The sequence below is a fragment of the Beta vulgaris genome, chromosome 8, assembly GCF_026745355.1.
Source record: "Beta vulgaris subsp. vulgaris cultivar EL10 chromosome 8, EL10.2, whole genome shotgun sequence".
In the NCBI taxonomy this organism is placed as follows: Eukaryota; Viridiplantae; Streptophyta; class Magnoliopsida; order Caryophyllales; family Amaranthaceae; genus Beta; species Beta vulgaris.
The window spans coordinates 53,785,359-53,798,822 of NC_079209.1; the positions used below are offsets into that span (position 1 = coordinate 53,785,359).

Here is a 13,464-nt window from a genome sequence, read left to right on the forward strand (position 1 = left end):
ATTGACATGGATTGAGAAAAAGAATACATCATTGTTTTATTCCTACATATTGGTGAGAATTTATGGTCAAATTTTAAGTGAGAATATATGCTAAGAGAAGAAATCAACCATAAGCAAAACAAATAATCATCTAAAGAAAATTGAGAGAATATTACTTCCTTTATAAGAGAAAATCACGCGTAGGCCATAACCAAAAGGCATTGTCTCAGACTCTCAATGATTTCCACGTTTTTTTACTACTTCAAAAAGGTCATGTAATGTGTTTTCACTATAATGGTATTTTTTTCCTCCTAAATTGAACAATAATAACAGTTTAGTGTAATTAGTCCCTGTAGTAATGACAAAACCAATTTGTTCAAAAATAAAGATCCCTAAATAAGTTCTTGAAAAACGACGGCATAAGTTATTTCTAGAAAAAAGATCAGAGTTTCTCTTTGTTGGACAAATCCAATCTGTTTAATTGACTAACTTTTCACTCAATTTCAACATTTAAGTACACCTTAAACCTAGATCTAGATTTGAATGGTTACTTGCAATCTACATACAATTAAACAAAGGCTAGATCAAGCATTCAAGCCATTCGTGGTCATCAATAATAGTTCATGCCTTCAGGAAGATCTGTTTAATACATAATTTGGTGTGCCTAATTTTGCAGCAAGTGACAGCAAATTCTTTTGCCAATTAGGTTAGGATACTAGGATCCAAAACTACTTTTTTCTCGCCAAACATCAAACATGAGCAAACCATAGAATTATACCCTAAATACATAGCATGCTCTACGAAAATAAGTAGAGAAAAAAACAAAACCAAGTGCATCCTTGATGTGGGAGGAAAACACCATGATGGCAAAACTAGTGTTTTCCATGAAAACATCTTTTCCAAATAGCCAAATTCAGAATCACATGTTTTCCATGCTTCGTCTACTGGGTGCATATACTGCACATCCATACACCAGAGCATGAGGAATTTCCCCCATCGTTTGTTTCGATTCGTGCTTCTTTCCTATCCCTACCAAGGGAATGAGACGAATAATGTACAAACTAAAAGCAAAAGCAAAAACAACTCAACTTCCATTTCCATATCTAAATGTCAAGTACAAGAAGTTTATCATGAACCACTAGGAGGAGGGAAAAAAAGAAGGAAAATAAGCCCTAGATATGCAAGGTTGCAAGTAAACTATGTAAAATGATGCAGGTATCCCCCATGTTGTAATCAAAAAATCATGCAAAAGTTTATTATTACAAATCTTTATCAAATTTCCTAGAACACATAGAAGAACCTGAAACGGGTAACATATATTAAAGGAGCAGACTAAACAACCATCTTCCACCAGGAAAGATACCTCTACTAAATCTGGAAGAAACCTTGTAGTTGCGATAAAAAGCTTCAATCCAGCTTCACCGAGGAGAAGAGGTAATGCACAAACCAAAACGAGGATAGGAATCCAACAGTACCGGTGACTAGCATGATGGCCAAAACCATGAAGAGTGAATATCCCAAGTAGAGTGTAGCAGAAACAGGGCCGCTCAAGCTCTTGAGGTCGAATATGAGGTAGTTGATGGAATACAGGAAAATGTAAATGGCAACTGAACCAGAGGCAAAGAAAGATTTCCACCACCACTTCCAATCCTCAACACATAGATGCATGTATGTTAGAACAAGTGAGACCTCAGCGCACACAACCACAAGCAGGATCAGAACAATGAAGAGGAATCCAAAAACATAGTAAACTCTTCCCATCCAAAGGCTAGACATGATGAAGAAAAGCTCAATGAAGAGGGTTCCGAATGGGAGGGTCCCAGCACCAAGGACTAACAACCATGAAGGGTATTTCTGAGGTGGGATTTCTCGGGGAATTTGGTTGGTTCGCACAGGGTATTCGATGTGAGGAGCCTTTGCACCAAAGTAACCACCAACCAATGTGAGAGGAACAGAGATACAAAACCAGAGCAAGATAAGAATGACAAAGAGAGAGAATGGAATAGCTCCAGTGCTGTGACTTCCCCACAGCAAGAAATTCAAGATTGTCATTATCAAAAAGGCAACACCTGGGAAAAAGCAAGCAGCCTTCCAAGAAACTGATACCCATCCCTTGTGATCTCCACAACCAATAGTCCTCCACAATCGAACAGCCACATATCCAGCAGCAATACCAAGAACCAAGTAGAAGAACACCATCCCTGTGAGAAGAGTTCCCCTAGATGCAGGCGACATAAACCCTAGAGCAGCAAACATAATTGTCACAACACCCATTCCAAGAAGCTGAATACCATCTCCAACCATCACACAGAGCAACGACGCGTAGCCAGGAGCCCGGAAGACATCACCAACAACAAGCTTCCATCCCGACAGTTCCTCATTCATTTGAGCTTGAGCCTCTTTGTCCAATTCCTCATAACGAGTCAGATCTCGGCGAACAGTCCTCAAAAAGATCACAAGAACAATTCCAGCAAGGAAAGTGATCACCATCAAGGAGTTAAGAATAGAGAACCAATGAACCTTGGCACCTTCCATTTTCAAGTAAGCATCCCATCTAGATGGCCACTTGATATCACTTTCCACAAATGAAACCTCATAAGTGAAAGCCACAGGCTGGCTTTCCTTGATTGCCATCGACACAGTTGCCGGATCACAATTAATCTTCCCAGGGTACTTATCATAGATCTTGGAATTCTTAATTGCATTCATATCATGCTGAACACTGCAAGGAACAACCTCAAAACCAACAACCATGTAACCAGGCTCTACAGGTCCATTAGCTCCATTAGGGATCATCTCAACCGCATCTCCCGTTCCCATGACACGAGCCACATTGGGCTCCTCATACTTATGAACTAAAACATTCAACTTCAAATGATTGAATACATAATAAGCATCCTGAACCTTAATCCCAACAGGGTATCCCGTCCACCTCAACAAGAAATTATCCTTCTTGGTGTATCGAATAGCGGGGAGATTATCAAGGATCAAATTAACCTGATACATCTCATCAATTCTCTTTTTCATGAGCTTAAACTCATCCGCCGAAAGCGGGCTGGTTTTACACAAAAAGATCTCTGTCTCATTTGTGTACATCTTAAACCTATAAGGTGAGTTCTCAATCCTATCACCCATAAGAAGCTCACCGAGATTCTCGGCACTATCTTTTACACCCTCCTGGGGTTTACAGAAGGGTAAACTATAATAACTAAAGGGCATTTCAGTATCAATGGAGGTCAGAGAATTCACCTTCACTGAAAGAGTATCCCCAACTACATACTTGTGAGGGTAACTACCAGGTAAATAAAACCCATTTCCAGATTCACAAATCAAACAAATCACAACTATAAAGATCATAAATTTACCTAAAAACCCCATCTTTGACCCAAAATCAACAATTCTTCCGTCGGATCTGGCAGACCCAGATCAGAAATTACCCTAATTAGCCAAAAACAAACCAGATTCTTTATAATTGCGATATTGGGTATTCAAGATCTAATAATGTAAACCCTAAAAAACCTAAAATTGGGGATTTCAACAAGTCTAAACAATGATACTACGAAGATCTGAAATCGAGAAACTTAAAGAACAGAAAATGGTAGAAGAGAAATCAGAGATCTTACTGATTTTTCTGAGAGTGAAAATTGACAATGATGCACCGACGAAAGGACGTTGTGTTTGTGTAGAACTGCGAAATTTGGAAATTCGCAGGAGAGAGAAAGAGAGTGAGTCAGGGAGTCAGGACTAAGGAAGCGTAGTACTCCTCGGCACAGTTTATAGCGTAGGTTTTGCACCTTTGATTTGCCACCGACGTGTTTACAATTCTCTGACTTGTTTGGGTTAGAATGACTGATATATCCTTATTTCTTGAGTTTTAATTTGTAGATCTAAGGGCTTTTTAGGGATTATTTAGTCTACTCCACGATATTCCATGACTATGATTAATTAATAAATGGATTGGTGCTTAATTTATGTTTCTTGGACTTTTCAGATCTTCAAGACTCATAAACTAATATAATTTTTTTTTTTGAAAGAACAAATATAATTAGTAGCAAACAAGAGACCCATTAGCACATATAGACTATAGTTTGTTATTTAGGATCTCTTCTCATCAACTTTTTAAAATAAAGTATAAACTAGTATTTTTAATTCGGACGATGCCTCGTGTAGTTACAATAATAATCAAAATTACTCCCCCGTCTCAATATAGTTGCTACATTTTGACCATAGGCACTATTCACGTCATAACTTTGACTATCTTTTACTACATATACCTAAGAAAAAACATAATCATGTTAGATCTTGTTTGATTCGTCCTAATTTGTATTTTCCAAATATATAATTTTTATAATTTTTTTCATATATGTAACTCAAGATATTGGTGTTTGAAGTTGCATCTCGTAAACTGCGATAAAGCAAATGTAGCAACTAAATTGGGACAGAGGGAGTATTATTACGGTTTTTTCACCAAATACCCCTGACAAAAAAATTTATTCATCAAATACCCCAACTTTTTTCAAAATTCACCAGATACCCCTAACTTTTAAAAAAAATCACCAGATACCCTTACTATTAACGGACGTTAGTGCTCCGTTAGCTTATATTTACAAGTTTGCCATTAGTCAATTTAATTAGCCCTAAGTCAATCTAATTAGCCTTAATTAAGCCCTAATTAACCTAATTAACTTAATTAATCTAATTAACCTAACTAACCCAACCCCAACCCCAACCCCAAACCCTAGACCCACCACCCAACCCAGCCACACCCCTCCCCCTCCCCTCCCCCTCCCCTCCCCCTCGCCGGCCCCTCCCCTCACGCCGCCTTTCCGGCTTTCCCCCTCCCCTCCCTCACTCTCGTCGCGTCCCCTCCCCCTCCCTCCTTCCTTCGCGGTTCTCTTTCCGGCAGCGAATTCAACAGCAGCGAAAACAACAGCAGCAGCGGCGGCCGGCAAGAGTGAGGGAGGGGGAGAGGAGGCGCGACGAGAGCGAGGGAGGGGGAGGGGAGGCGCGACGAAGGGGGAGGGAGGCGCGCGCGACGAAGGGGGAGGGGAGGCGCGCGACGAGCGATGAGAGTGAGCGAGGGAGGGGGAGGGGGCTGCCGGAAAGAGGAGCGCGAAGGAAGGAGGGGAGGGGAGGCGCGAAGAGAGTGAGGGAGGGGGGGCTGCCGGAAAACTTGGCGCGAGGGGGAGGGGGGTTGCCGGCGAGGGGGAGGGGGGCTGGGTGGGGGGTTGCCGGCGTGGGGGAGGGGCTGGGTGGGGGAGGGGGCTGGGTGGGGGAGGGGGCTGGGTGGGGGGGTGGGTGGGTTAGGGGGGTGGGTGGGAGTTAGATTAGTTAGGTTTTTTAGGGTTTTTTAGAGTTTTTTAGGTTTTTTAGGGTTAATTAACTCTAATGACTAACGGAGTTAACCGCCGTTAGTCATTAAGGGCATTATTTGTCATTTTTTAAAAAATTTGGGGTATCTGGTGAATTTTTTTAAAAGTTAGGGGTATCTGGTGAATTTTGAAAAAAGCTGGGGTATTTGGTGAATAAATTTTTTTGTCAGGGGTATTTGGTGAAAAAACCGGTATTATTACTTATAAGTTTCATAATTGATTTTATTAGTTTTTCATAATTTCCTTTCTAGTGCGAAATTGGAAAATGGAATTTATGGCATGATAAATTATTCTAAAAATAGCAATGTCAATGAAATTGGGGTAAGAGAATGTTATTACTTTAATGAAAGTATTAGAGATCAAAAGACTTTGTATATGTCTTAATAGTTACATATAATTATAAGACTTTATTATATTTTACTTTGAAATATATATATTAAACATTGAAATTTGTAGTGGATTGGTGGTTAAACTCTTACATTTTATTTGAAAGGTCATGTGTTCGAATCCTAGTATCTTCACATTGTTAATATTTTTTAATGAGATCATAAACATGTATTAGAAGCTATGGAGTCTATAATGTCAGGCATGCCAAACTCCGTGATGCTTTTTTTGATCAGCTCTAGTTCAATGTAAGTATGTTAAGCTCGGCAAGATTAAGTCCAGCAAAATCATATCTATTTAGTAAAGTTAGATTTAAGTTTAGCAAAAATAAGTTTAGCGAAAAAAGGCTATTAGCTCTTTTCATATATAGCGTGGAAAACATTTACAGAATTATATGTATTATAACCTTGCATTCCATAACTGGAAAATGAATTTTGTGGGTGGTATCCAGAGGTGATCATGGGACTCGAAAATTACAAAATCTATACAAATATATTAAAAGGCGTGCATAAACAAGAAACTGCGCCACGTGGCGCTCTTCCTATGGAGTTTTAGTTCGTGTAATCCATGTACAATAAAAAAAATTAGAAATTGCGTAGTATATGGTTTGATCCCGAGACCTCAAGTACATAACTAAAGTTTAACCACTAGGCTAAGTTGAATCTAGTGTTATTATTTTAAAGTATTACATTAATAAATGAAAATTTTTCTTACCCGGGAAATAGCTCGGGCCTAATAACTAGTTACATGTATTAGATCTTGCATTCTGTAGGTTAAATTTTAGTTTGGTCGGGCCAAGCGTGCTTTTTAGGTCTACCCAAAATTTAACCTTAATACCCGGATTTGGGTTGCCCATAGCTTTGATTTTTTTACCTAAAAAATCGGGTCGAGCTTGAACCATGGGCCGAATATATTTCCCAAAACCCGCTAATTTTCGGGCACGATCCAAGTTGATCACCTTCATGTCTAATCTATCTTTATTTTCATTTAGTTTTTTTTTATAATTAAATTCGAATTTACAACTTATTTCTTAGTTTCACGTTCCATTTTTATTTGATTTGTAGGAATTGAGTCGGATTTGGATGATATTATCACCAACGATTATAAGATCGCAAATATTCAAATAGTTATACTATATTCATTTGATTTTTATTAATGCAAACATAATTATTCAACTTGTATTGTACTTTTAACCTATTGGCGGATGCGGTGACAATAATAATCATATTTGATCAGATTGTAAATAAGCTTCACTTTATTACACTCCCTCCATTTTCTTTTGTTGTTCTTGTATTCTCTATTGGAAAATTTTAATATTTTGTTATTATTTTGAATCTTTACATAAATAATATAATATTTGAATTAAATTTCATATTAGTTTTATGTTGCAATAAATGTGTTCACACTATTTAGTAGTCATTTTTTTTACCTTTTAACACCTCAAACTGTTATCTAATTGGTTGTCTAACATAAAGTATCTCAAAGAGCAATACATGTGTTCACACTAGTTTGTAGTTATTTTACTCTTTTATCCGACCCTCAAAGTTTTTGTATCATTGGTTGCATAACATAGGATAACTCACAAGGACTAGAATCTTTATTTTTAGTTAATTTAATTTATAATGGTGGAATCTTGCCTTTTTTTGAGTTGCATTGGTTTCTTTCTCGATTCCAAATAGGAATAACAAAAGAAAATGTAGGGAGTATATAGTAAGAAAAATGACTTTCTAAGGATTTCAATTTGTTTGGTATTTTGGTCCACTATATATGTACAAGTTAGATGCTTTTTTTAAAGTTGGTAAGATGAAGGATCCTACTGAACTGTCACCTCACATATGTATAACCAGCTAGGTTTGCAGGTCAGACTCCTTGAAGGAAGGGGGATGGTAAGGGAAACTTCACTCCAAAGAGCTTCTAGTGGGATTTAATCCCATGACCTTGAAGTCATGAGGCCAAACCTTTTACCACTAGGGCAAGTTTTTCTTGGTTACAAGTTATATGCTTAGGAGTAGGGAAAAAGAAGGGATCAAACTATAGAGTAGTATTGAAGTATCTATACAAATATATTAAAAGGTGTTCATAAGAAAGTTTGTGTGTCACGTAACACTCTCCTCTAAGGCTCTAATGCAAATACTTATTTTCAAGTCAAATCCTCAATTAAAAAAAAAAATAATGTTGCGTATTTATAAGGTATCGAACACGTGACCTTTGAAATGAAAAGTGAAAGTATAACCATTATCCCAACATAACACCATTTTTTAATAATTCAAACTATAATATCATAACGTCCTATAATTATATCTCATTAGTAGTTAGATACCTAACTTTTTTATGATAATAACAAAAGATTATTATAGACATGAACTCTTAATCCAATTCCTTGAGAAATTTAAGCTATGGCTTTCATCCCCAAATATATGAGGGTTTATTTTTTAAAAATCATGCAAAGTAACAATTTGAGGTATTACTCTGGACACTCACTAGTTGTGAATTGTGATATTGAAATTTAGGATATGGATGTAAGGAAAAAAAAAAAAGGCAGGATAGTTGAGTGGTTATTCCTCACAGCTCACAGCAAAATGGAAGTAGAAACGAACAACGTTGAAAAAGTGGTGATTCATGATTGTTACATGGAATTTGCAGAGATTAGCAAGTCACGATTATTGGTTTAGTTTGTTTGAAAAAGAAAGTTTGTAGTCCTGGAAAGTTTTTGAGCTTTGCACTTTGCTTGCAACGGTCTATGGAGAAATCAGGGGAACTTACCTAGGCTACATGGTATTCTACCAAACAAAGTTGTATTTTCATAGGCAGGTGATCACCCACTCTTATAGTACTTGTACGGGGATGATTAAGTTTCATATCGGTCCCGAGGAACTGCTAAAGACCGTCATGGTCAACATATTTGCGATAGGAACGTTGACTACATCATACTGGTTTTGTCAGAATACTTTGATGGTGCTCCTAACCTGGGCCATTCTCTTATGGGCCTGGTTCTGGTCCAGTGATTATCTAACATACCTATAGGCCTAAAAGATAAGTATCGAAAGAGGATAGAATTGTATCCAACCAATAGGAGTAGAGTCTTATCTCAGTTAGGACGCTGTCGACTCCTATAAATACCCCCTGATCTGAGTCATAAGGTTCATTCACATATATTATTATACTCCACTTGAGATCTACCGGTTATTACCCTTTATTGACTTAAGCATCAGACTGTCAGAGGGGTGTTTCTCGGATAAACTCCTGAGGTTAGTTTGCATGCACAACAAGAATCCGCGCTTTTAGCGTCTGCATTTTACCGTCCGCCTAACAAACAGATGGTAAAATCGAATTTACCGTCCGCTGGCTGTCCGACGGTAAATACCGTCCGTTTTTACTAATTTACCGTCCGCCTATGTTAACAGATACTAATTACTGTCTGCTCCTTAAGTTTACCGTCTGATATACAGACGGTAAAAGCATTAAAATTTTAAAAATATATATTAAAACATTTATCGTCCGCTTCTTTATTTTTACCGTTCGCTAAAACGGACGGTAAAAAGGTCGTCAAATCTGTTTAAACAAACAAGTGGGTCGTTAATCCCTTGATATATATATATTTGTTTCCCTTGTCACTCTCTCTGTTCCTCAAACGCCGCTTCAGGCCTTCTCCATCTCTCTCTCTGATTCTCTAAATTCTAAGTTTCACCCTCTCTCTCTCTTCAATCTTCTGACCCCAAACTCTCTGAAACGCTTCTCAAACTCATCCTTTAACCCAAACGCCAGGTGATTTTCGTTTTTCTAGTTATTTTCATTTTTCTTGGTTTTGATTTTCGGCTTTATGGGTTTTGATTTTCATCTTTGTGGGTTTTGGTTTTCATTTTCGTGGGTAAAATTTAGGTTTTTAGATCTATAAGTTCGTTCATTTCGTTTGATTTGAAATATGGTTTATTTTTAGTGGGTGAAATTGTTTTTGGGTATTCCGATTTTGACCGGGTAGGGTTGGGGTTTTTTTGGTTGCGGCGGTTAGGGTTTCGCGATTTTGGGGTGTCGGTGGTTAGGGTAAGGGGGATGGGGTTGTGCTGGGCTGGGCTTTTGGTGGGTATTTGGTGGGGTTTTTTTTGAGGGGTTTCGTTGGGGGTTACGGGTTGGGCTTTCGGGGTATGGTTTTCAGGGTTATAGGATGGTGGTTATGGGGATATGGGTTATCGGCTCGGGGTATGGGTTTGGGGATATGGGTTATTTGCTCGGTGGAAAGTGCTAGTATGAATTTTTTTTTTATTGATTTATGATTTTTGTATGATTTATGATTTTTTGTATGATTTACACAAGTATATGATTTTTTATTTATGATTTATTATATTTTTTATTTCTGAATGTTTTTGTATATGATTTTTGTTTTTAGTTTTGATTTATGTACAGTATAAGATTTATGACATTGATTCTTTTTTTTTACCAGATTGGAAAGATGGAAGAAGCAAAGATTGAAGAGAGATTTTTCAGTTACTCTATTGACTAAATTAATGCTGTAATTTATCACAAATTTTGATGTTTTATTTCTATTTATATTGTAATTTTTGTAATTGATTTAAAACTGTATTAATAATTGTTGTAATTACTCTTATTGCATTTAATAATAATTATTTTTTCCTTTAAAATCTGTTGGATTAAGACAAATAACACTATTGTTGGTTATTTATTAAATAAATTAGTTACTTAATATTAATTGATTAAAAAAAATCAATTACTAATATTAACAAAAAAATAAAAAAATAAAACAAAATAAATGTTGTCTGAACAAAGTATCTGACATTAGCAAACTTTTAAGGTCATAAAAAAGCAAAATAGAGGTACATGAATATTGGAATTAGCAGGGATGGAATTACCGTCTGATACTTGGACATTAGCGTCCGAGTCTAAAGACGGATGCTAATTAGCATCCGATTCTACAGACGGACGCTAATTAGCGTCCGACTCTAAAGTCGGATGCTAATTAGCGTCCGATACTAAAGTCGGATGCTAAATTTGAAATTTCGGATGCTAAACAAAGAATTATCGACTAGGGGTTTTGCATCAGCCTTTTAGCGTCCGTTGACGGACGCTAATAGATTTAGCGTCCGATCCCGCGTTTTTAGCGTCCGATTTTGGCAGACGGAAAAGGGTGACATTCTTGTTGTGGTGCTCTATTTTGCAGGACACCAAATTGGCTTATACATTTGAAAGATACCGGTTCACTCCGAAGCATTTATGTCATACCGGAACAATACCTTTTTTCTAATAAGACTTTATGGAGAAACAAATACTTGTAAATGTAATTATAACTAAATTCAGTAGAAATATACAGGAAAATAACACATATGTATACATTTTAAATGTAAGGAGAATAAAGGTGAGCAGAACTCAATTCTTATAATTTCTTGGTCCAGTATTTGTGGGTTAGAAGTATTAGAGTAGAGGGGCAAAGGTAAAGAGACACCGCCTCCAAACATTCTCGCTTGGCAAGATTCGAACCCAAGACCTTAAGAATTTAAAATAAGAGTCTTATCAAGTGAGCCAAACCTTAGAGACGGAATATTGATAATCCGTCTCTAAATTAGAGACAAAAAAAAGCTTATATAGCGACGGATTTTTGGAGACGGATATATATCCGTTTCTGATTTAGAGACGGAATATTGATAATCCGTCTCGAAATAAATTTAGAGACGGATTTTGAAAATCGGTCTCTAACTTAGGGACGGATATTGATAATCCGTCCCTAAAGTTAGAGACGGATTTAAAAATCCGTCTCTAAATTTACATATGAATATTTTATTGCACGTATTTTAATTTAAGAGACGGATTTTTCAAAATCCGTCGCTAATTTAGGGACGATTTTTAGAATCCGTCTCTAAATTTAGAGACGGATTCTAAAAATCCGTCTCTAAATATATCAAATTTGAGATTTTAAAATTTTAAGACGCTTCTCTCTAATTTAGAGACGGATTTAAAAATCCGTCTCTAAGTTAGAGACGGATTTTAGAAATCCGTCTCTAATTTAGGGACGGATTTGAAAATCCGTCTCTAAATTAGGGACGGATTTTTGAATCCGTCTCTAATATTTCTTCTACATATTACCAATATTATGTAGAGATACAAGTTGTATTTGGTGTAGTTGGTTGGAGCTTCTTCTCGTTTCTTTGAGGTTACAAGTTCGATTCCTACGAACAGCGATTCTTGCGACTGTGGAGTCTTCTTATCCTTTCCCTTGTAGAGCTGAACCGGGTTTACTTAAGGGATATTCCTAAATGGTAATGAGATCAACTTGAACTAGGTAGGTAATAATAGGTGATTAAATATAATCATGATAATATTAGGAACTATCGTGTTGTTAATTTCGTTTATATATTTTTTATATTTTCAGCGAATTTAGAGACGGATTTTCGAAATCCGTCTCTAAGCTTAGAGATGGATTTTCAAAATCCGTCTCTAAGTTTAGAGACGGATTTTAAAAATCCGTCTCTAAGCTTAGAGACGGATTTCGAAAATCCGTCTCTAAACTTTAGAGACGTATTTTTAAAATCCGTCTCTAACTCGAATTAGCGACAAGGGTTTTAGAGAGGGACAATATCCGTCTCTAAGCCCATATAGCGACGAATTTGACCTATTTAGGGACGGATTTTGTCCGTCTCTAAATGGACTTTTTTTTGTAGTGGCATTCATAATTTTGGATACGTATAAAGGTGCATGTACGAATAAGTGCATGTAATTTAAAAAGTTCTAAACCTTTAACATTATATTGTTTGTGCTTTGTCCTTACAGTACTAATCAATAATGATTTAAATATTATAATTTTTTACTGAAAGAAACAGAGGGATATATCCCACTGTCCCGAAATATAGTGTTTGTATTCTTTCACGGAATAAAGTGAGAATAGATGATGAAAGTTGTGGAAAGAGAAAGTTGAGGCAAAAGGGCCTAAGATTCTAAATTTCATTATGAGTACAAATTTTCATGGAAAAATGAGGACATAATGGGAACAAAATTATGACAATAATGATAATTTAGAAAAAATGTTTTTTGATTAAAATAAGACATTATATTATTGAGACACCCAAAATGAAAAACAAGGATTATATTTTGGGATGGATGGAGTGTTATATAGTATTTTTTTTACAGGAAGAAAAATGATTTCATTCATAATGGATAGCGAAACGATACTTGCAATCAATTCCTGAAAAATCGAAAATTCCGACACAAGTATATAACACCTTAGGATTAGATACATCGCAGGTTCGACTAAAAATAGCCTTAATAAAAATAATTCATTTGAAACAATACAATATGTGAGTTCGCTCTGATTCGGCTCGGCATAACTTCTCTGCTGATGCATAGTCGTTTGGCATAACTTTGACGATATATATCTCTAGTTTGTATTTGTAAAAATTATAAAAAGTGCATATTAATAAAATACATACTAAGACGAATCTAACAAGATCTCATATGACTATGTTTTTATTCACGTATAAATCACAAATGAGGGTCAAAGTGCAATTTGTGAATAGTGTAAAATGTCAAAGTGTAACAATTAATATTAAACGGAGGGAGTAGTAGTTAGAGCATATTTAATGGTTAAACTTTTCAATGGGTTTATCAAATACTATATTAATTTCTCTCTCCTCCACATCACTCATACAATCATACCCAATCTACTCAAAAACTTCTATTTTCTTACTCCCAATGGTTAGACCAACTTTTGAAGTCATTAAATTCT

At 36.3% G+C, this 13,464-nt stretch overlaps 1 protein-coding gene across 1 annotated transcript; it reads right to left on the reverse strand.

The window, feature by feature from the left end:
* Nucleotides 1-1,048: 1,048 nt before the first annotated feature.
* Nucleotides 1,049-3,747, reverse strand: LOC104901829 (transmembrane 9 superfamily member 11). Its single transcript, XM_010689453.4, has one exon. It carries the CDS (start codon nt 3,355-3,357, stop codon nt 1,387-1,389), a length of 1,971 nt encoding a protein of 656 aa, XP_010687755.1. The 5' UTR covers nt 3,358-3,747; the 3' UTR covers nt 1,049-1,386.
* Between the last annotated feature and the right edge of the window lie 9,717 nt (nt 3,748-13,464).